Raw genomic sequence first — 22,985 nt, forward strand, 5'->3', positions numbered from 1 at the left:
ATAGGCAGCTGTGTCCAGTCACTGTAGGGTTGTACAGTTAGTTCCTAGGTTGTTAATTTGCACCTGTTGTCACTTAGAAACATGGGGTTCTGTAGATTCTTGGTGCTAAGGGATACTTTGTCATTCTGATGAAGTAAGTGTTAAGTGTCAGATAAATAGCACAGAATAGTTCTTTCTGCAGGTCTGGGTTTTTGTTTTTAATTGTAAAATGTTACCAATCAAACTATTGTAGCAGCTACAAAATAATTCACCAGCATGACAAAATAGTCAACAAACAAACAAAAAGATGTCATCAGCACATCAGAAAAGAAGCAACTTTAAATCTTTTCTTTTAAAATTGTCAAATATATTTTATGAAGAATTTATAAAGGGGGAAACTATTGTAATTTATTGTTCATGAGGTTTTTTTTTTTTTTAATAAAGTGAATTTCAACAAAAAAAAAATCTTGAAAGTTCTCTCGCTACTTGTACAGTTCGATAAGTCATGAGTGCAAAGTGACCTACATCCTGGAAAAGGATTTAAGCTTATGGAGTAAACCATTCTCCTAGAAACCATGGCCAGGGACAGTGATTGGATCACAAGAGTGGAGCATTTCAAGTTCTCTGAAACCGTAATGCTATCTGGCTATTTTTGCTTTATATGAGAAGTATGTATTGTTTAAGATTCTTGTTTTAAGATCCGTATTTTCTGTGTATTAATGTTTTACCTACATATGTCTGTGCACTGTGTGCATGCAGTGCCCAAGGAGGCCAGATAAGGATAAAGTGTCAGATCCCCTGGACCTGGCGTTCCATATGAACCTCCATGTAGGTGCTGGGAATTAAACCCAAGGTCCTCCAAAAGCGTTCCAAGGGGTCTTAACCACTGACCCATCTCTCTAACCCACAGATCTTCCCCCAACCCCTTATCCTATTAAATGTACTAAGTGGATGCAACTTCTTTTGATAACACGAGGCAATAACCTCTAAAGAAGTCAGGTTTGGCTGAGTGGTGGCCCACACCGTTGATTACAGCACTTGGGAGCCCGGCCAGGCAGCTGACTGAGAGTTTTGAGCCGACCAGGTCTATATACTGAGTTCTAGGCCAGGACTACATAGTGAAACCTCAGGGAAAGAAATTGTCATTGCCAGCCTATTCTCTTTTATAAAATGTGTGGTTGCCTCAGCATACAATCTCCGGAGTAGCCAGTGGAACAGCCGAGGGACAGGAAATAAGTCCCTTGCCTGCCTCCTACAGCAGCTAAAGCCTCTGAACACCAGCTTTGTAGCTTTGCTTAGAGATTATCTTTTTAAAATTCAATTTCCATCCCTCGGGGAGGCAGGCAAATCTCTGAGGCTAGCCTGATCTACAGAGTGAGTTCCAGGACACCCAGAGCTACACCCAGAGAAACCCTGTCTCAGAATGGGAAAATTAGAATCCAATTTCAAACAGTTATCAACACTTTTACAGTTCATTCTTTCATATCTTTTACTTGAAGCAGGAGCTGATTCCTGGTGAAGAACTGAAGGTAGAAACAGCAGGTGATGTTGGTCTCACCCCAGGACGGTGATACCGCCTAATCTCTGCCTCCAGTTGGTGTTCCTCCTACGGCAAAGCTTTATCTCTCCAGCGGAAGGAACCAGCCTTGTGAAGGCTTCCCTTTAAATTCAAATGTTGCTGTCTTGATCAGCCAATCATAGACGTCCTCCAAAGTGCTCCGAAATGAGGGTTTGTGGGTAGAAAGTAACTCTGACCTGAGAAAACCCACAGAAGCCACACCTCTAGGTGGCGAACCGCATCTTTTAAAGGTTGTACTTCCACCTAGGCAGAGAGTTTCCATTGGTTAGAAGTGAATTGCTTTAAAAAAAAAAAAAAAAGAAAAAGAAAAAAAAAAAAGAAAGAAGGAAGGAAACAAAAGCCTTGGGCTTTGGAACTTTGTTCTGTTCAACCTGGTATTTCCAGCTTAGCCTGTTTTGATCTCAAGTTAAGCAATTGGGTATTACTGAAGCTGTTGTGGTCTAGCACCCGAAAGATCCGGTACGGAAGACTTTTGCAAATACCCACATAAGTAAAGTGTGTCCTTGGGTAAGTGGCTTCATTTGAGCCTCAGTTCCCGAAGCTGCCAAATGAACATGATATTCACATCTCATTGTATGTTGAGTTCATCAATGGTCTTTGCTCATGTATTTTAGGTTTCTAGGAGAGCAGAGTGCTGGTCAGCCAGGGCTGCAGACAGTGAGCCTTTCTCACAAAACACGAACAACAACAACGTCAACAAAAGCCACCACCAGGAATTTCCATGAGAGGAGGAAGGAAGGAATCACCGAGCCAGTCTTCAGATACAGCTTTGATTGTCCCCCAGCTCAGCAGAATCTGGTGAAGACACTGCCACCTTTCCTTAGGAAAATGTTTGCCTATAATGTCAAGGGAATACAAATGTCCAGAGTCCAATGTCATGAGCTCCAAGTGGAGGGATCCCGTGTTGGGGTGCCCAGTGCACCTCTGTGCCATGCACCCAGGGATTCTAGTAAGCCCACATATTTTGTTTCTTGCCTTAGGTGATGGCAACACAGGTGTCATGGTGTATAAACTCAACAAGCCACATGAGACTTTGCAGTTGGGACTCCCCGGTCCTCAGATGTGCAAGACAAGTGCTCCTAATTCTAACACATACAATTTTTATACTTCAGATATATTATTATACTTCAATTAAAAAAAATTTTTTTTTTGAGAGACAGAGGGTTTTCTTTACCCTAGACTGGCCTCAAACTATGTATCTGAAAATAACCTTTAACTCCTGATCCTTCTGCCTCTACCATTCAAGGGCATGGGCTGTAGGTACGTGCCAACTACATCTAATTTATGCATTGCTGAAGACTGAACCCAAGACCTCCTGCATGCTGGGCAAACACTCTACCAACTGAGCCGTATCCCTAAAATAATAAACGTGAGGCTGGGAGTATGACTCAGTGGTGGGGCACATGTTTAGCATGCCTAAGCCATGGCTTCCTTCCCCCAAATCATGCACACACAAAGCAAAAGAAGTCAGGAGTGGCAGAGCATGACTTTAATTTATCAGAACTCAGGAGGGGGAGATGGGGGTTGTGTGTAACTTTGAGGCCAGCCTGGTCTACATAGCCAGTTCTAGGTAAGGCAGAGCTGCATAGTGAGACCTGCTTCAAAAGCAAAAGCAAAAGTGGGTGGTGGTGGCAGATACCTTTAGTTCCATACTAGGGAGATAGAGGCAGGCAGGATGAGGCCAGCCTGGTCTACAGAGGAAGTTCCAGGACAGCCAGGGCTACACAGAGAAACCCTGTCTTACAAAAACAAAACCAAGCCAAAAGCAAAAGCCAAAAAAAAAAAAAGAAAAAGAAAAAGAAAGAAAAAAGAAAAGATGTGCACAAGGGATGGAGACTGTCCACTGTGACTGACAGGAAAAAGGAGCAGCCCTTCATCTTTCTGGTCCTGTGTAACTTCATGAGTATCCTAACCTCCTCAATCTCATTTCCCATGAGTATTTATTATTAATGAGACAGTCTCACTCTGTGGTCTAGGCTGGCTTCAGCCTCTTGGGTGCTAAGATAACAGACACCACCTTGCTCAGCCTCCTGGATTTACACAGAGAGAACTCTTAACTCCTGATATGCGAAGGTTCTCTACAGGGAGCTGGCTGCGGAAATGTGCTGAGTATGTAACTGTCACTGGTGCCAGGACACTGAGGATTGTCAGAAAGTAGTAGCTTAAAGCTGCCCTTACTGCTGAGAGACATTGGGGTTTTGGCTCATTTTTTAAATTAAAGTTAGCTTCCATTTTTACCCCACTGATGAGGTTAACTTATTCTATGTCAAGACATCGATGTCCAGCCAGTCTTCTTGCCTTACAACCCTCTGCAGATCCAAGTCTTGGTCTCCGTTGCCCACCTTCGTTCCTCTGAGAGTATTAGAATTCAAGATATCTGCTGTCTCTCATATGCAGGTGCCAGGAATATTAAGAGATACTAGGGATGTTAAAGAGGCATACAGCTGTGATCCAGCTAGTCCAACAATGGTCGTCTTACGACAGAAAGTCTAAGAATCTAGTAGTTGTTCAGCCCAAGACGATGGATGGCTCAGCTGGTCTTTGGTATATATCAGGATCACAAAGAAGTAGTCTCTAATGCCAGTGAGAGACAATCACAAAAGCAAGATACATGAACTTACCAGCAAGAGTCATGGCAAGTAGGCCATAGGCAACGCTTCCTTCTTCTATGTCCTTTATATGGACTACCATGAGAAGACCTGGCCCAGGTTAAGTGTGGGTCATCCCACTTCATATGGTCCAAATACCCCAAATCCCTCACAGGGATTTGTCTGTCTGCCCAGCCACTTGACTGTTAACTCCAGGCATAGTCAAGTTGACGACTAAGAATAGCCATCAAACATGTACACATGACACATTCTGGCCAGTCATGCCACTGACCCCTTCTTCAAAAGACTTTCTTTTTACATTTAAAAGTAATTTGTTTGTTTGTTTGTGTGTTGAGACAGGATTTCTTTCTGTCCTAGCACTTGCTCTGTAAACCAGGCTGGCCTCGAACTCTGAGATCTGCCTAAGTGCTGGGATTAAAGGCATGTGCCACCACCACCGCCCTAACTTTTATGTTTTTGAGAATTGGAAAACTTTTGAAATAATTAGATGATTTTGAACTTTATTCAGTGCTTAAAATTTTTTAAAATTACATTTAAGGTAGGTGGTGGTGGTGCACACCTTTAATCCCAACACTTGAGAGGCAGAGACAGGTGAATCTCTGAGTTCAAGACCAGGCTGGTCTACAGAGGGAGTTCAGGACAGCCAGCGCTACACAGAGAAACCCTATCTAAAAAAAAAAAAAAAAAAAAAAAAAAAAAAAAAAAAAAGGTGGTGGGGGAAGCCTGGAGAGATAACTCATAGGTTCAAAGCACTGACTGCTCTTCTAGAAGTCCTGAGTTCAATTCTCAGCAACCACCTGGTGGCTCACAAGTATGATGAGATCTGGTGCCCCCTTCTGGTATGCAGGCATATATGCAGACAGAGCACTGTGTACATAACTAATTAATTTTTTAAAAACCAAAAATTGTAAAAGGTGCAATAATCTCACCTACCAGGGAGGCTCCTACTTTGCACTGCTGGTGTGCTCACCTCTGCGAGTTCTATGAACTCTGGAAACTCAACTTCATAATCTGTGGTAGCGGAGGTCCTGCGTTGCTACTGGGAAGAAATTGAAAGAAATTATAGTGTCTCTTCTTCATTCAACTAAAAAGTATTAGGACTAGCCATGCTGGTGCACACCCTTAATCCCCATACAAGGGCAGAGGCGGGTGCATGTCTGAGTTTGATGCCAGCCTGGTCAGTCCTAGGTCAGCCTGGGCTGCTAGTGAGACCCTTCCTCAAACACACCACTCTGCAGAGGGTTTGCCCTGGGTTTGATTAATGACACTGCAGAAACTCACCATCCACCACTCAGCCAGGTAAAAAGCTGGAGGAACCAAATAATCAACTTGTAGAAAGGCAATCACCCCAGGTGTGGTGGTTTTCGCTTGTCAATCCCAGCACTGGGGAAACTGAGGCAGAAGGATCACCATGAGTTGGAGGGCAGTCTGGTCTACAGTAGAAGACTGGACAGGGGACCGGGGATAGGGAGAGAGGAAGGAAAGTCAGGTTTCAGAGCAGATGCTGCTGCCGCTGATCCCCAAAATTGAAGAAAGAGACAGGCAGATGCAGAGAAGCTTCCAAAATGCAAACTCTTGGGGGACATAAAGTGTGGGAGCCGGAAGTTGAGTTCAGTGTGTTTCTTGATCACTAGTTTATCTTTTAAAATTACATCCGTTTATTTATGTGTAAGCATTCGAGAAGCATTTTCTCAATAAAGACTCCCTATTCCCAGGTGTGTCTGAGTTTGTGTCAAGTTGAAAAAAACCAACCTGCACAATATTATAAACTATGATCCTCAGTCCCTAAATCACATTTTATATGCTTGCAATTCATAGCATATTCTAAAACTAAGTTACAGAAAACGTCCCCGTGCTTACTTGGGCGTGCAGCGGCATGGTACAGATTCCAACCCACAAGAAGAACCTTTAGGGGCTGTAGCTGTGCTAAGTGGTTTATAACCTTTTTAGGTTGATTATTTATTTAAACTAAAATCAAACAAACCAAAGAAAGCAGATCCCCTAGAATTACAAGCAAAAGCTTAGGCTGGCCTTGAACTCTTGATCTTCTTGCTTCAGCCTCCTGAATGCTAGGATTATAAGCATGCATCACCACACTCAACCAGCAGATCCAAACACCCATAACCCACCCTTGAAAGACGGAATGCATCTGTCACAAGTGCTCTAGGTCGAGGCACAGGAGGCTTTGAAAGGAGGAATTGGAAGACTCCCCAGGGATTACTCATCGTCCTCGACAGTGGATAGGCTGAAGTGGAAAGGCTGTCTCCCAGGAGACCCTTCTCCTCAGGGCCCACCTATTAGAATACACAGAATACAACTACTGGAGTTAGCCAAGGTACTGGGCCTTCTCCAGCTGGCTCAGGAACTCACCCTTCTGGCCCTGCCTTTCCCAGTTCAAAGGGTAGGATTTCCTGAAGCTGAGAAACCTAGGGCCTCCGCCCTGTGGCTCTAATCTCATCAATGGTGTTGATGAGTTCATACTCACCTTCCTTCTCCAGGCCAGCAGGTAATGGTGTGCTACAGCGATCTCTCTCTCTCTCTCTCTCTCTCTCTCTCTCTCTCTCTCTCTCTCTCTGTGTGTGTGTGTGTGTGATATCTTTGGAGCTAAATCACTTGCTTATCTAGGCCTACATCTGAGCCTAGGCCCAGGCCTCAGAGGAGAAACTTCCTGGTCTCAGGATTTCCTTTAAGTACATGGGCTCCAAAGGGTTCAAAGGGTCTTTGTAATAATTAATCATTGTCAGTGACCTGGGTATAACAACTGCTGTGAAGTTCAGAGGTTCTGCCCATTCCTGGAAAATTACTGCTGACTGCCACAAAGGAAGACCACATAGATCCTGCCCTCAGCGGAGGAAGACACACAATTCACAACTGGAAATTTAAAAGCTGGAGTCCCGGAGCTGTGGCTCTGAGGCTGGAGTGCTTCCCCAGCATGATTCAAGACTTGGGTTTGGTCCCCAGCTCTGAGTAAAACCAGCAACGGTGCGTGCATAGGAGCATCATGAGTCAGAGGTCAGCCTGGGCTGCATATAAAGACCCTATCTCAAGAAACAGAAAGAGGGCTGGAAATATGGCTCACACGTTAGAATGCATGAGAGTGCATGAGGCATTAGGTTCAATTCCAGAGGAGGGAAGGGGGGCGGGGGGGGGGGGGGGGGGAAGTTGGTGAGGCAGAGCACTTACGGACCTGTTCAAGGGCCTGGGTGGGATTCAGTCCTGAGCAGAGAAAGCAAACTGAGTGTGGTGTGCACACCTATAATCCCAACACTGCGAGGCAGGAGTTCAAGGTTAGCTCAGCTACGTAAAATGTTCATAGCCAGCCTGGTGTATGAGAGACTCTGTCTCAAGAAAAGAAAAAGGAAAACAAACAAATCAAAATGGAAAATAGAAGGTGTGGTGGAAAAAAAAATAAGACTGAGAAATAAGAGCCATATGATTCACTGTAAGAGCATTTCCCAGCCTGGGACCTGGGGAAAGAAGTCAAAATGTGAGAGGCTGGACAGGCAGTGGTGGTGTGCGCCTTTAATCCCAGCACTTGGGAGGCAGAGGCAGGCAGATTTTTGAGTTTGAGGCCAGCCTGGTCTACAGAGTGAGTTCTAGGACAGCCAAGGGCTACACAGAGAAACTCTGTCTTGAAAAAAAAAAAAGTTTTGTTTGTTGTTTGTTTTTTTGTTTGTTTGAGATAGGGTTTCTCTGTGTTGCCCTGGCTGGCCTGGAACTTACTATGTAGACCAGGCTGGCCTTGAACTTAAGAGATCGACCTGCCTCTGCCTCCTGAGCGCTGGGTCTAAAGGCAAATGCCATGACCACCTGGCTTATTGACATAAATTTGTTCCAGGATAGTGAGGTTTAGGAAATCTCAGCTGAGCATGGTGGTACACCTACCTAGTAAGACGGTCTAGAAGGAGGAGGAAGAAGAAGAGGGAAATGAGGAAAGAAGGAAGGAAGGAAGGAAAAGTAAGCCTTCTGAAACAGAAAGGATTAGAAACAGCATATGTGACATTTTAGTATGTAGATGTCTTTACTCTTCTCCACATCCCCATGACACTTAGAGGAAGATTTCCCGTCTCCTGGATTGAGGTTGTATGCAGAGGGCATCTTCCATGGGGATGTTCAACTGCCAGGTCCACAGGGTCCAGTATCTGGCCCATGGGAGCAGTCGGTTTTCATGTCCTATGCCAGCACGTCTGGTCCTGTGAGAAGCCGAGCAGTCAGAGCTCACTGATCTTAGTTCTCATGCTTTCAACCACCTGTCCATGATCCCCGGGCTCAAGCCAAGCTTTTGTCTCCACCCTGGGACAGATAAACCCCAGTGTATGGAAATGGCAAAGGGAAACAACAAGCCCTACTGTGTGTAAGGCACTTTGTAACACGGTTTTAAAAAATTGTTTTTCCCAGCACTTGGGAGGCAGAGGCAGGTGGATTTCTGAGTTCGAGGCCAGCCTGGTCTACAAAGTGAGTTCCAGGACAGCCAGGGCTACACAGAGAAACCCTGTCTTGAAAAAAAAAAAATTGTTTTACTTAAAGAAATGCTCTTGAAGCTGGAATGATGGCTCACCCAGTTAAGGGCACTGGCTGCTGGTCCAGAAAACCTGGGATCAATTTCCAGCACCCATATAGTGGCTCACAATTATTCATAACTCCAGTTCCAGAGAATGCCCTCTGGCCTCAGTGGGCATCAGGCATTTACATAGTGCAAAACATGCATGCAGGCAAGTATACATGCACACAAAATAAATAAGTATAAAGATTAAAAAACTGAATTGCAAGTCACCAGAAAGAGCATTTCTGAAATGACATATATCTAATGGCTTAGTAGAAACCTGACAGTCTGCTATAGCAAAACATTTAACACATCTCTCTTACTAACTGATAAAATAAGCGAAGTAAAAATATAAATGTTTTGAACTGAGCAGTTAATGAACTCTGTTTCAGTATTCTGCTTACTCCAACTAAATCCAGTCATTCACTGTCCCAGAACTACTGCAGAATTAAATAAGTCCTCCTGCCATCCCAGTGTCTTGCTGTAGAATCTGTGCTGACCTCAAACTCATGATACTTCTGCCTCAGACTCCCAAGTACTGGAATTAAAGGTGTGTGCCATCTTGCCTGACTGATGATGGTTTCCAAATATCAACCTTGGCACGTATTCTGTAGCAGTTTATGCCAAGACAACCATTACATCCTACAGGGAAGCTCCTTGAACAACTCAAAATAACTTCAGGAAGTTCCTGAAACTGACCAGATTCACTAAGTCTCTTTTTCCCATGAGTAGACAAGCCAAGTTGCTGAGAGTCACTCCCAGACTAGCCAAGCTACAAAGAGGACTCTGACACCAGCCCAGCTGCTTGAAAGAAGCAGAAACCAGCAGAGCTGCCTGGAAGAGCTTTAGACCAACTGAGACACCTGGAAAGGACACTCTCCAACCTGTTGAACCACCTGCAAGCTGTGCAGTGTGCTCCAGGTTCCCAGCCTTGGAAACTGTCAGCCATGTTGGGGTGAGCTTTGGAGATGGGACTGTCTTTGAGTCACTTCTGCTCCTGTAAAGGACCCCTCACCCATATCAATGTAACAACCCCAATAAAACCCACTGGTTCCCCAAAGTTAGACTTTAATGGTATCTGTACTTTGATCTGCTGTGAGCCCGATATTTGGGATGAGTAGATGTGTGTGTTGCATGTTCCCAGGAAAGTCTTGTCACATGATAACACACATGAAGAGCTTAATAAATGTCTGGGGTTAACTGATCACAGCAACAGAAGAAACTTTGCGTGACTTTGATCTAGCCACTTAACTTCTGTGAATGTCATAGCCTCCAAGGAGTGGCTGTAATAACAAATTATTTTTCCAAATTGTTCTGGTAACCAAATTACAATAACATGAAGCCATTTCCTAATCTCCCAGGAGGAACACTAATGGAGGAGTGGTTGCTGTTGTTGGTTAACTACCTTTACAGAACACCCAGTGTCCGCATCAAGAATAGTCTAAACCCTTCCAGGTGGCTAGGGGCGTCTGTTCAGGCAGCCATGTGGGCAGACCCGGAATCTCTGGAAGCACAGGAGACGGGGAAGTTCAATGGGAATCAGGAAGGTGTCCTGCCTGGTGCAGCCTGCCCCCTGGTGGACAAATTTGGACAATCCTACACTTTCGGGGTATCCAGGCACAAGCCACTCCCCCAAAGAGTTTCTGCAGTGCTCCAATTGTACAAATCTGCCTATGGATTTTGTAAGGTCTGGTGGGATGACTTTGGAAGCAATATTACTATGGTGGCAATTTATCATGTGTGGTTAAGCAAGACTTGGGCGATGCTATCTCCTGATGGTCAATAATGGCAGGGGCAGGCTGGATGTCTTAAACTTGCAAAGGGGAGCAGCGTGATCTGCATCTAGCTCATTGATCAAACAAAGACATCCTAGCTCCTCATCCATGCTAGTAAGTGCTTTACCAGTGAGCTGCAGCCCCAGGCTGTTTGAGGGCAGGGCGGGACATCAAGTGGCTTGACTTTCATAGCCCACTTTCTTTGATCATCAAATACAGGCTGTTCTGGGCAGCAAGTGACCTTGGCAGCAGCCTCCGTGGACTTAGATTAGAGAAGGTGACAAGGTGACGTTGCTAAGAGCCCTGGCCATGTGTGGATGGCAAATCCTCCCTTGAAAACTGGTACTGATCACACCGCCATCTGCACTGAGAGAGAAGCTCCCTCAGGTCCTGCTGGCTCTTCCTGAGGGAATTGAAGGATTGTGGGAGGACCAGGCCACAGCCCACACTAGGCAGCCTCAGCAGCAGCGGGTCTTCTCCCTTCTCTCAGCTCTCCCCGCACTACTTCTTTAAACGTCCGTGGCTCCCAGGATGTCACAGTGCAGACCCTCATGCTGTCAGACTGCCTGAGCACCTGGCTCTCATTCCCCTCTGCTGCCAGAGTTGCATGACATGTCTGTTTATGATTACCAATTATCAACACAGGGACTCCAAGAAGCACCCCACACATTGCTCCTCATCCCTGCTGTGTTCCAGAGGCCACATCCCTACTTAGAACCAGAGTCAAAGATGGGATGTCAAGACGCCTTTATTCACAAGAGGCAGCCATAGATAGCTTTGTAGTTCAGTGCAACTCTTATGGACAAGTATGGGGTCCCGGACTAAGGACTGCAGTTAAGAACATGCTGCTTTTGCAGAGGACCAGAGTTCGATTCCCAGCACCCACATCAGGGGACTCATGACCATCAGTAACTCCAGCTCCAGGGAGTCTGAGGCCCTCTTTTGGCCTCTGAGGTCACCTACACTGCTGTGAGCAGTGCCACACACAGATTGGAACACACACTTGCAATAAAAAAGCAAAGCATGAGGAGCCTTAAGAGGACCAGAAGCTTCAATGCTGCAAAACCCAAAGATGAATCCCCAGGTCCACGGAGTTCTGGTGATCGAGCTGCCCTTGCCCTGACTCTTGCTTCCTGTGTTCCTGTATTCTTCAAAAATATAGCTGGACGTGGTGGCACACGCCTTTGATCCCAGCACTCAGGAGGCAGAGGCAAGTAGATCTCTTGAGTTCAAGGCCAGCTTCGTCTATAGAGAAAGTTCCAGGACAACCAGGAATACACAAAGAAACCTTGTCTGGAAAAATCAAACATACATACGTACATACATACACATATATACATACATGCATATTTAATCTTAGTGTAAGTATTCATACCTGAGGGTATGCATATTTACTGCTTTCATGCCTAGTGCCCTTGGAGGCCAGCAGAGGTCCCCTGGAACAGGAGTTACAATAGTTGTAAGCCACCATCATGGTGCTGGGAACCAAACAGTCAGTCCTGACTATCTCCAGTCCTGGCCATCCTGGAACTAGCTCTGTAGACCAGGCTGGTCTCAAGCTCAGAGATCTGTCTGGGTTCCCAGCCCCTCACACATTCAAAGTGAAAGACCTTCAGCCCCCAAGGTGAAGTCTGAACAGCACTGAAGGAGCAGGACGATCAGACGGTAAGAAGAGAACCAATCAATCATTGCTTCGTGGTGGGAGATGTGTGGTAGGTTGAAAGAGCAGCCAGAGCCAGCTGTGGCAGTGCAGGCCTACAATCCTGACACTTGGGAAGTGGAGGCAGGAGGGTCAGAAGGTCAAGGGCATTCTCACCTACGCTTAGGTGTCATTCTGGACAACATAAGATCCTATTGCAAAGCAGAAAACCCAAAAGCAAAGAGTAGAGCAGACCAGGAAAGCAAGAGCATCTGAAGCGGGCAAGGCAGGGAGGAGGGCTAGGGGCTAAGTCACAGAAAACAGGCCGCAGGAAACCTGCATGCCACCAAGAGTATTAGCTTCTTTGGGTTTGGGTTTGGTTTAGTTTAGTTTGTTTTTTTGTTATTTGGAACATGGTTTCTCTGTAGTTCTGGCTATCCTGGAACTAGCTCTGTAGACTAAGCTGGTCTCAAGCTCAGAAGTCCATCTGCCTCTGTGTCTCGATATTTTTTCAAAAGATTTATCTATATTATGTATATTATTTATCTTATGTATATAAGTACACTGTAGCTGTCTTCAGATACACCAGAAGAGGGCATCCTATCCCATTACAGATGGTTGTGAGCCACCATGTGGTTGCTGGGAATTGAACTCATGACCTCTGGAAGAGCAGTGCTCTTGACCACTGAGCCATCTCTCCAGGCCTGAGTGCTGGGATTAAAAGTGTGCACCCCACCGGGCAGTGGTGGCACTTGCCTTTAATTCCAGCACTTGGGAGGCAGAGGCAGGCAGATTTCTGAGTTCGAGGCCAGCCTGCCTGGTCTACAGAGTGAGTTCCAGGACAGCCAGGACTACACAGAGAAACCTTGTCTCAAAATACCAAAAAAAAAAAAAAAAAGTGTGCACCCCAGCAGGAGGTTGGCTTCTTCTGTGTGAGGAATGAACTTCCTGGTAATGCATCACTAAGCCAATGTTCTAGTATGGTTGTTTTCCAACATACTTGACAGCATATCACATGTGTGCTTTGTGCCCTTGGAGGCCAGAACAGGGTGTTGGATCGCCCATAGTTGGAGTTGCAGGAGGGAGTGAGCTACCATGGGAGTGCTGGGAATCAAACCTGGGTCCTCTACAAGAGAAGCCAGTGCTCTAACCACTGAGCCTTTCCTACAGCCCCTGACATTGACTTTTATTGGTGTGAGTTTTGAGCAGAAAAGCCATAGGGTTGATGTGTATTTTTAAATTGTGTGTGTGTGTGCGCACGCATGCACGCATGCCTATGCAACGGCACATGTGTCTGATGTATATTTGAAAGGACCAATGTAGCCGTTATATTGAGAACAGACTCCAGGGACTGAGCACGGCAGAGGGAAGCATAGGAGAGACCACCACAGCATCTTAGGCCAGGGCATGATGACGTGGCCTGAAGTAGTGGGAATGTAGCTGGGTAAGAAGCCCTGGAAATCCAGATGTTAAATCCAGATGTTTTCTGACCATAGGCAGTGGGTGTTGATGCTGTACTGAATGAGAATGTGCAAAAAGGAGGGGTTACCCTCAGAGGGTTGTGGCTCAGTTAGTGGAGAGCCTGCACTCAGGAAGCCCTGGTTTGATCCCCAGCACAGAACTGGACATAGTAACACACACTTAGGAGGTAGAAGCAGGAGAGTCAGAAGTTTAGGGTCATTATGGACTATGTAGTTCAAGGTCAACCTGGGCTACTCCAGACCCTGCCTTAAGATAAGGTCAGGCATAGTGCCCAATTCCTTTAATCTTGGCAAGTGGGAGACAGAAGCAAGAGAATCTTTGTGAGTTTGAGGCCAGCTTAATAATCTACACAGTGAGTTCCAGGCTGGCCAGACTACATAGTGAGACCTTGTCTCAAAACAAACCAAAACATCACCATCAATGTCCTGGCTTGAACAGCTCCAGAAATGAGCAAATCCAGTTTTTAAAACACCGAAGCACCGGGCAGTGGTGGCACACGCCTTTAATCCCAGCACTTGGGAGGCAGAGGCAGGTGGATTTCTGAGTTCGAGGCCAGCCTGGTCTACGGAGTGAGTCCAGGACAGCCAGGACTACACAGAGAAACCCTGTCTCGAAAAAAAAAAAAATCCAAAAACCAACAACAAACAAACAAACAAACAAACAAAACCACTGAAGCATCTAAATACCATTGAGGAGAGAGAAGGCATCTGGCTGGCAAAGTGATAAAGGCACATACGAGAAAAAACCTGGTCAATGTGAGTCTCAGAGGTCGCCTCATAGGCTCTCTCTCTCTCTCTCTCTCTCTCTCTCTCTCTCTCTCATACATAAACAAAGGACAAACTTTGATGGTTAATGCTGTCAACCCTACAAGATCTAGAACCATCTAGGAGACCAGCCTCTGGACATGCCGGCAAGGGATCCTTCCGGTTAAGTTCACGGAGGTGGGAAGATACACTTTAACCGTGGGTAGCATCCTTTCATCGGTTGTGGTCCTGGACTGAATAAACAGGAGAAAGGAGCCGGAATACCTGCATTCATCTCTCTCTGCTTCCTCACTCTGACTGCAATGTGATCAGGCACTTCCTGCTCCTGGCACCATGCCTTTCCTGCCGTCATAATAAAACAAACCTTCTTTTCCTTAAGTTGATTCTGTAAGGCATTTTGTGGCAGTAATAAGATAAGTATTACAACCAGCATGACAGGAAAAAAGAAAGAAAAGATGGAATGAAAACAAACAAGAAAAAAAAAAAGTAAAATCTCGTATACCACCTGTGTGATCATGGCGGCATTAACTATCCCTCTTGTGATAATAGGGCCAGGTGGTACCTCCAGGTGGCTCTAAATCATTCATTCATAAATGCTTAGTATCTGTGGGGTCCTAGACTTGGTTCCCAGCACTGAAAAAAAATGAAAAAAAAAAAAACCGAAAATTCATATAATGATAATTCCTACTTTACACCGGAGTTTATAAGTAAGGGAGGTACCGAGTATAAAGCACTCTTTTTGCACAGTACCTAGTACTGGAAACACTCACATCTACACTAAGAGTGCAGACATCTTGTCCATCTTTTATACATTGTTCACTAGCTCTGTAGTACTCAGAGGAATAAATGTTCAGTGGCATGGCATCTCCCTCTCTAGTCCCCGCCTCCCCCTGTCCTGTCTGGGTGGTGCTGGGGGCCTGGCTCTGCTCTGAGCCACACCCCTCTGAGGGGCAGCCAGGCTATTGTTGTGGCTAAGATTCTTTCCCCAAATGGAAAACCACAAATTAAAGAAGGGCTTCGGCTCTGCTCTCTGGGATCCAGGGAGGCCACCAGCCCATCAAGGGGCCTCCTTCCAGGTCTGAGTCCCTGCCTCAGGGCAAGCCTAGTCCCCTCTCGGCGCTACATTTTCTGCATCCTGGTTTCTCTCTAAGCCTCTTGCCCTCTCAGAGACCTCAGCTCCTGCTGTCCTCTGACCTGAGGCTCTCAGGCTTTTTTACCTCCAGACCAAACTCCAATCCCCTCCAGGCCCCTGCTCAAATCCCTTCTTTGAAGCTCCCCCACCCCACCCAGGCAGAACAAATCGCCCCTGCTCACCCCCCATCTGCTTTGTTCATTTCTCTGTGAGGCAGGGCTGATCGGTTTTCCTCTGAGGCCCTCCTGTTCCATCTCTGCTGCCACCCTCCTGAGGAGTTCCTCAAGAGTTTGTGACCCCGGTCTGCTGACCCCACAGCACAGGGAAAGTCTCCCAAATGAACTGTCACCAGCAGTTGAGGGTGAGGCTGGGGGCTAGGGACAAAAGGCTTGGGTCACACGTATCAGTCCAAGTCTGATGGCTGACTAGTGGAGAGCCCAAAGGGAAGTCAGAATCACCCAACATTTCCAGAGCGCCCCAAGGTGCTGGCAACTTCTCAGCCTACCACCAAACTACACAAAAGCCAGGTTTCATCACCCACATTTGACAAGGGCCGCCCAGAGAGGCCACATTTTTTGTTAGAGGCCAAGTAGAAAAAGTGGAAAGTCAGGATTTGAATCAAGGCAGGACTGAAGTGTGGCCGAAGGGACTGTGGCTGACTGCAGAGAAGTAGACATGGATCCCCTCTGTGACAGCTCTGAAGGCTCCTCCAGCCCTAGTCATGATTCCTGACACTGACTGCAGCTATTCCCAGTCTGGTGTCAACCCTCTCTGAGAGGAGCTGCCTCTGACTCAGGTCCATTCCCAACTCAGGTGCTCCGGGAACCAGCTCGGATGTAGGAAGGAAACAGCCCTCAGACGTGGCTTCCCCCTCCCCCAGATCCTAGCTAGTGAGCAGGAAGGAGCCACTTTAACCATCTCCCTGGGGACCCATGACCAGAAAGAAAGAGGATCCGGCCCTTGTTAAGTGCCCCTGAGAAACAGGGCCACTGGACAGAGGGATGTGAGGCCCCATCCTCTTAGCACAGACAGATGCATGACCTCCCACCTTCCACTGTTTGTCTGTCTTACCCTCCCCCTCCAGCTCTTTCAGAGTCTCTCACCTAATAGAGTCCACCCCATTAGCCTTCTCTCATGTGCCTCTGCTCAGCCTCTGTGGTCCAAGGTCTCTGCCTCTCCTTGAACACTTTGTCCACTGGCATCCTGGTGCGGGGCACTGACACTTCAGACTGGAAGGCCCTGAGAGCAAGGCTCTCAAACTTCCCCAACCCCCAACACAACTGAAGACCACCCTTCCAGGAGCATAGCTATGCCACTGCCCTCTACCTAAGGGTCCCTAAGTCTCTGCTTTCTGACTGAGTACTGAAGTGGGAGCCAGGCTCATTTCAGAAGCATGGAAACAAAGACACCCAATCAGGATGACTTTTGTGATACCCACTGGGTTCCCCTTCCAGTAGTCTAATTTCTGTCCCTGATCCCCAGAACACTGCTGTGATAGGGCCCCCTGCCAGTCCCACCCGGATGCCCGGTTAAGACCAAAGGGATGGGGGTGGGAATGAGGCTTCAGTGAGACACTAGGCCCCATCCTCCCCCTGGCAGGCCAGGTTTCCTGCCATTGACAGCATTCTAGCTGGGCCCCCACCCAGCCTCCCCCCTGCTTAACCCTTTCATACTCAGGCCACAGGGCTACTGGACCCCATCTAGAAGGGACTATTTCGCTGGATTAAATATATGAATCATTGTGCGAAGTAGCAAGAGCAGCCCTTGGCACAATAAAAGTCGTCTGTAGCTCAGTTGGTGGAGGCCCTGCCTCACACACGCAGGGCCAGGGTTTCACCCACAGCGTTGTACTGCAGAAAATCAGGCATGGTGGCTCATGCGTGTAAGTCCAGCAAGTCCAGCACTCTAGAAGTGGGGGGATAGGAGAATAAGAAGTTCAAGGCTAGCCTGTGCTACTTGAAACCCTGCCTCAAAACAAAACAAAAGTTAGCTATTATTCCTCCTTGTGTGAATTAGGATAAGTCATTTCCCTGCCTGACCCTCCCATCTCTTTAGCTCTAAGAGGGGAAAACAATAAAACCTAATCCTCAAAGATTGTCCCTGAGATGGATGGTGACAGAACTTGAGAGCATTTGCTAGACACTGCAACAACTCAGTTTTGTTAGGGACAAAAAGAAGCAAACTCTCCCTTCATTACAGTGGGACAGGGATCCAGGAACCCATAGGAGGCCAGAGTGGGAGGGGTGAGAGAGTTCACCTGTCCACAGGAGTTCTGTGGAAAGAAAGGGCTTCTTCATATATAAACAGGGCCAGAGCACTCGGGCAGGCTCTCCAGGTAGGAAGCCAAACACTCTTCCCTCTCTAGCTCCATTTGCCCTCAAGGCATGTTGTGTGCCCTGGAGTCTTCCCATCCCATTCTGGTCCAGATATGGTAATAATAGCATCCTCCATCCCCTACACAGGTTATGAGCTTTAGGGTCTTTGACTCTTAATCTTGCCAGACAGACAGTGGGGGCAGAGGGGAGAGGGGATTTAGAGGGTCTGCGCAGGTCCCTCCTACTTTACTAATTTCCTTCCTCATTAAGTGGGGTTACTACTGCTGAGTCCTATCTAGGCTCCACAGGAGGGGGCTCAAAGGAGATCAGAGAGCCTGGATGCAAATGTGCCTTGCAAACATTGTAAGTGTTGAAAGAGAGGGAGAGGGTTCATGCTAAGTGGTTGGGCTGGTAGGGGGTGGGCACAACTTGGGAGAAAGGCTAAGACCAGAGCCTAGCACTGGCCTTTGAACTCTGGGTGCTAAGAGATTCACCTACTGAGAGGGGTGGGGTTCCTTTACAGACAGGGCTTCCCTCCTTGAGATAAATGTTGTCAGAGAAAAGTAGGCTAGAGTGTTAGGAGTCCCCAGGTAGGCTGCCAAGGGATAGAGGCTTAGCCCTGGAAGATCTCTTCTGTCACCTTTGTCACCTTTCCTGTTAGCTCCTTTTGCCACCATTATGTTGTACCCCTGAGTTCTTGCTTAACCCTCACATCCCCTGCACACTGCACCTACCCTTAGGGTGTAGATGCCCAGGCTCCCATCTAGGAAGAGCAGGCTTCCCACCAGGCTCCAACACCAGGAATAAAACAGGCTTAAACCTCCAGAGGGGCGGGAGAAGCAAACGGCACCTATTTCTGCTCTCTGTCCTACATCAAGCTTTGGTACTTCAGAGTGAGCCTGCAGAGCAGAAGGTCTTGTTTGGGGTTATGTTTCTTCAGCCCAAGTTTACAGTGCCTCCATGGCAACCACTGAACCCAACAGAGACTACCTAACCATCTGTAAAGTTGCAGGAACACGGCCCAAGGGTCCTGTCAGCACTAAAATTGGTTAGGAAGGAGTTAATTGAGTCTGAGTTCTGGGTCAGGAAGGGTTAACCTAGGGGGTGGAGGCTCTCGCTTTTCCTGTGGAGAGTAAGGCTTGGCTGCTACCAAAGTTACTCCCTGGTCCCCGCTGTCCACTGTCCCTTCGGCCAAGGACCACTGCAACTCAGCTTCGACACACGGAGGTGAGTGTATCCAGAGTCCAACACGGGGTGGGAGGGCAACTTTGGATGGATGGCAAGGAGACTAAGTGCCAAGCTACTGAACCTAGAAGCGCCAGTGTTCAGAGCCGAAGCTGGAGTGGACAGAGTTGGAATTTACTAACTCTAGGCCTGGGAGAGGTTAGGCAGTGGAACAGAGAGGACATGCCCAGAGACCAGTCCAGGATGGGCTGTCTGTGGTCAAACATCAAAGCCAGCCCTGAAAACAGGGAACAGGCAGGGGACAGTAGACTATTTTGGTCCTTGTGTTTAGGGACTTTTTATAGCCTCTCTGCTCAAGGCTAAAGAGAGGAGAGGACAGAGGCCATCCCTGAGGTCAGACAAGCTCAGTGCCCTCCTGGGATCTTGGAATCTGACCCACTGCTCAGTACAGTCCCCGAGAGAATAGCGCGGGGCACCGGGGCACTGTCATTACTGCCTAGGTTTCAACCATTCACGGTCTAGTCAGGTTTACTGGAACGCAGTGCTGAGTAGTGTGGCGTGGAACCTGTAACCGTTTGGGCTGAGGCCGCAGTTGCCAAGGTCTCTGCTCTAAGGCCTCTGTGAAGAGTGGAGGGCAGCCCCCTCCCCTTCTTCACATATCCTTGTCTAGTCTGTTCTTCTGTTGCCTCCAGATCCAAAGTTCCTTCAGAACTAATAAGTCCCTCTCAGCTGTGTGGGAACGGGAAATCGGAGGGCAGGGGTGGGTGTGTTGAACCATGTGGGTGGCCCATTCTATTAGCTGACAAGGAAACTGTCAGCTCTTGATTTACCTTCCCTCCTGACTTTTTTTCCCACAGCACAGCACAAGGGAGGTAAAGGAGAAAGGTCAGAGGTTTCTGCATGGGAAGGAGGCAGGGACCCTGAGGGCCAATTTCTGGGTGCGTAAGTTATTCGGATGAATCGGTGGAGGGAACCGATGAGTGAGACACTAGGGATTCCTGCCCGGCTTTATAACAGCAAGATCAGAAACCAAACCCCAGAGGGAAACAGCAGGTAGTCCAAGCTGACCCAGATCTGCACAGTAAGGCAAGAAATCTGGATTCCAAGGTGGCACCCTAACTCTCAAAAGAACCTGTGTAAACCCCTTCCTTTCCAGGCCATTGTCCTGGCTCTGAAATGGAAGTGCGGGTGTTGCTGGACGGAATGGTATTAAGGTTAGGTTTTCTGGGACTCCCCTTGGCAGGGGCATAGAGTGGCTGGCAGTCGCAGACTGATATGGCCTGGGGACCACCTCCCTCTCCTTCCTGAATAGCACTGCCAGGTCTGGGCAAGTAAGCTGGCAGCAGTTCCTAGAGGCTTCTACCCTATGGTTATGTCCCTGACCTCGGTGCTTGGGGGCGGGAAGGGTGGGTCGCCTGCAGTCAGCCTGTGGCCGGGGAACCTCCTTGTCTTGGGTTTGAAGCTACACTGTTGGGAAGAGGTATTTTTTCCGGTTAAGGCCGATTTCGGGAATCAGGCTGGGACCCGCCTGATTTTCCTTTCCAAGTGTCCCGCTTGTCCTGTGTACATGGCCCAGTGGCCAGATTGGGACGTTCTCAAAGAGGCATGGATGCCCCCTCCCCAAGAATCACCCAATGCCTCTAAAGGATTGGGAGGGAGGTTCTACTTTCTGCTCTCTGGGCATGGCACCAGTTGGTGGGGGAGGGGTGACTGGCTGATCCTCTACCCAGGAATGCCTGCGGGAAAGGGACAGGAACAGCCTACTCTCTTCCAGACAATTCCTGTCTCCCTACAGGCGCCAGGAACTCCAGAGAATTGCTCGCTGCTCCTCAGCTACCTGTGCATCCTTAACTGTGTATGGAGCACTGACCTGCCTAGCTCCGTTAAGATGCTCCTAGCCTCACCCACTACACCATCGAGGGGACGAACCCCCAGCGCCGTGGAGAGGCTGGAGGCCGACAAAGCCAAGTACGTCAAGACGCACCAGGTGATAGTACGTCGTCAGGAGCCAGCTCTGCGCGGGGGACCAGGACCACTGACGCCACACCCCTGCAATGAACTGGGGGCCTCTGCATCGCCCAAAACGCCTGGCCCTGCCCGCCGGGGTAGCGGCAGGCGACAGCCAAGACCTGACTCTCTTATCTTCTACCGCCAGAAGAGGGACTGCAAGGCTTCGGTGAACAAAGAGAACGCCAAGGGCCAGGGGCTGGTACGACGCCTCTTCCTTGGCGCCACCCGGGACGCTGCCCCGAGCAGCCCGGCACCTACAGAGAGACCTGGAGCTCCCGCGACGTGGGCTGGGTCTCCGGATACTCCGGAGGCGACAGGGAAGCGAGCACTGTGTCCCACGTGCTCGCTGCCACTGTCGGAGAAGGAGCGATTCTTTAACTACTGCGGCTTGGAGCGCGCGCTGGTGGAGGTGCTGGGCGCCGAGCGCTTCTCTCCGCAGAGCTGGGGCGCAGAGCACAGTCCGCAGGTCGCAACGTCGCCGCCGCCCGGCTCCGGGGACACCAGCGATTGGACATCCAGCGACAGGGACGCGGGTAGCCCAGACTGTGCGGGCGGCGGCGGCGGGGGCTCAGAGGCGGCGGGGTCGGCGCGGGACGGACGCCCCACGGTGTCGGTGGTAGAACGCAACGCGCGCGTCATCCAGTGGTTGTATGGCTGCCAGCGCGCGCGCGCCCCGCCGCGCGAGTCCGAGGTGTGACCACCAACACACGGGAAGACGGCTCCCGGAGAGCTCGCCTCGTCCGTGAACAAATCCTTCCCCTGGATCTCAGGTCCCCCACCCCGATCTGCACGCTGAGCAGGGGGCACCACAGACAGGGGCCAGGCGCGGACTGTGGAAACGGGTCGAGTGGCCACGTGGCCTCTCCAGATGCTAAATGTGAGCAGTGACGGACTTGGGGTGAGAGGTGAGCGAACTACTGAATAAAGCTAAAATCTTATTTAATAAAAGGACCATGAGTTTGGCTTAGCGGGCAGATATTGAGGAAAGAGGAGAACTGGTTTGCGTGGCTGAGTGTGTGGGTTTTGAGCGTGGGTTCCAGTCTGAGTGTGTGACCTTGACCAAACGGGGGCCTTTGACAGTTATTAAAGGAGGCAGAGAACAGCGTCCTGGAGGAGCTGTAATGCATGTGGCGAATGTGCCTGGAATAGAGAAATGCTCAATACACAGTAGCTTGCTTAAATCACCCAGAATTCCCGGAGCTTCGCACCCCAGCCCCGCCTTCTCAGAGTCCGGAGGTAAGAAAGGCTGAGACGCTGAGGAGCTGCGAGGGAAATCACTAAAACTGGGGCACCTTTAGGTCAGGGTTCGGAACCTTCTGATACTATCGTCTGTGTGTGTCCCAGGTCAGCCTCACCCTGTTACCAACCACTGTGGTTTACGTAACACTGGGGCCTGAACACAGGACCTCATGCAGAGAGAAGCCCTCCAACAACTATACGGCCAGCGGGGTTCCTTCCCCCCACCCCCTTACGGCGACACAAAGTCGCGGGTTTTCTTCACAGGTTCCGGTTGAAGCCTTTGTTCGGGATTCTCCCCCTTCAGCTTCGATTTCCTTCCCTAACTCTGTATTCTCCGGGAAACTGTCCCAAAATTCCCCATGTCCCCTGAGTTCCCACGGGCAGCCCTGTTTTGTGTCTCAACAAAACCTTGTATGGACCCGCTGGTGGAGAGCTACCTCGTTGGTCCAGCATTGTGCATTTCGATTTCGCGTATGCCGTTGGGCCACCAGCAGGGTTTGCCGAATGAAATGAAGCTGGACAGGGAAGAAGAGTCTGTCTTCTGGGGCTTTTTGGAAAATCTCATCTTAAATCTAAGGTCACCCATCCTGTCACCTGGAGTGCCTTGGCACTTGTGTCAGTAAAGTAGGTGACAGCCAGAAGCTGCCCACCCACAAGGTCGCCCACCTAAGAGTAGCTTTTCCAGTTGTCCGCAAAAAAAAAAAAAAAATTAAAAATAAAAAATAAAATTACAC

The 22,985-nt window shown here is 48.6% G+C and overlaps 1 protein-coding gene and 2 long non-coding RNA genes across 5 annotated transcripts; 2 read left to right on the top strand and 1 right to left on the bottom strand.

Moving 5' to 3' along the window:
• Nucleotides 1–184: 184 nt before the first annotated feature.
• Nucleotides 185–6,786, bottom strand: LOC143442324 (uncharacterized). Of its 2 annotated transcripts, none has more exons than XR_013110399.1 (3): nucleotides 6,653–6,786; nucleotides 5,138–5,206; nucleotides 185–1,801 (listed from the first exon to the last, which is right to left on the bottom strand). It is a non-coding gene; the product is annotated as an uncharacterized LOC143442324 (long non-coding RNA). The 2 variants fall into 2 exon arrangements; XR_013110398.1 differs by having other exon boundaries at nucleotides 5,097–5,206.
• Nucleotides 5,986–9,770, top strand: LOC143442323 (uncharacterized). Its single transcript, XR_013110397.1, has 2 exons — nucleotides 5,986–7,179; nucleotides 9,443–9,770. It is a non-coding gene; the product is annotated as an uncharacterized LOC143442323 (long non-coding RNA).
• A 9,079-nt stretch (nucleotides 9,771–18,849) lies between these two features.
• On the top strand, nucleotides 18,850–22,916 carry Fam110d (family with sequence similarity 110 member D). Of its 2 annotated transcripts, XM_076934004.1 has the most exons (3): nucleotides 18,850–19,044; nucleotides 19,860–19,940; nucleotides 20,798–22,916. In XM_076934004.1, the coding sequence occupies exon 3, from the start codon at nucleotides 20,891–20,893 to the stop codon at nucleotides 21,707–21,709; it is 819 nt and encodes a 272-aa protein (XP_076790119.1). In that variant the 5' UTR covers nucleotides 18,850–19,044; nucleotides 19,860–19,940; nucleotides 20,798–20,890; the 3' UTR covers nucleotides 21,710–22,916. The 2 variants fall into 2 exon arrangements, with proteins under 2 accessions (XP_076790119.1, XP_034359340.1); XM_034503449.2 differs by lacking the exon at nucleotides 19,860–19,940 and having other exon boundaries at nucleotides 18,851–19,044.
• Nucleotides 22,917–22,985: the final 69 nt, after the last annotated feature.

Source organism: Arvicanthis niloticus, chromosome 5 (assembly GCF_011762505.2).
Source record: "Arvicanthis niloticus isolate mArvNil1 chromosome 5, mArvNil1.pat.X, whole genome shotgun sequence".
NCBI classification, from domain to species: domain Eukaryota; kingdom Metazoa; phylum Chordata; class Mammalia; order Rodentia; family Muridae; genus Arvicanthis; species Arvicanthis niloticus.

Bases quoted from the DNA above. Each gene is read 5' to 3' on its own strand.
- Fam110d (XM_076934004.1), top strand. From the start codon at position 20,891: ATGCTCCTAGCCTCACCCACTACACCATCGAGGGGACGAACCCCCAGC.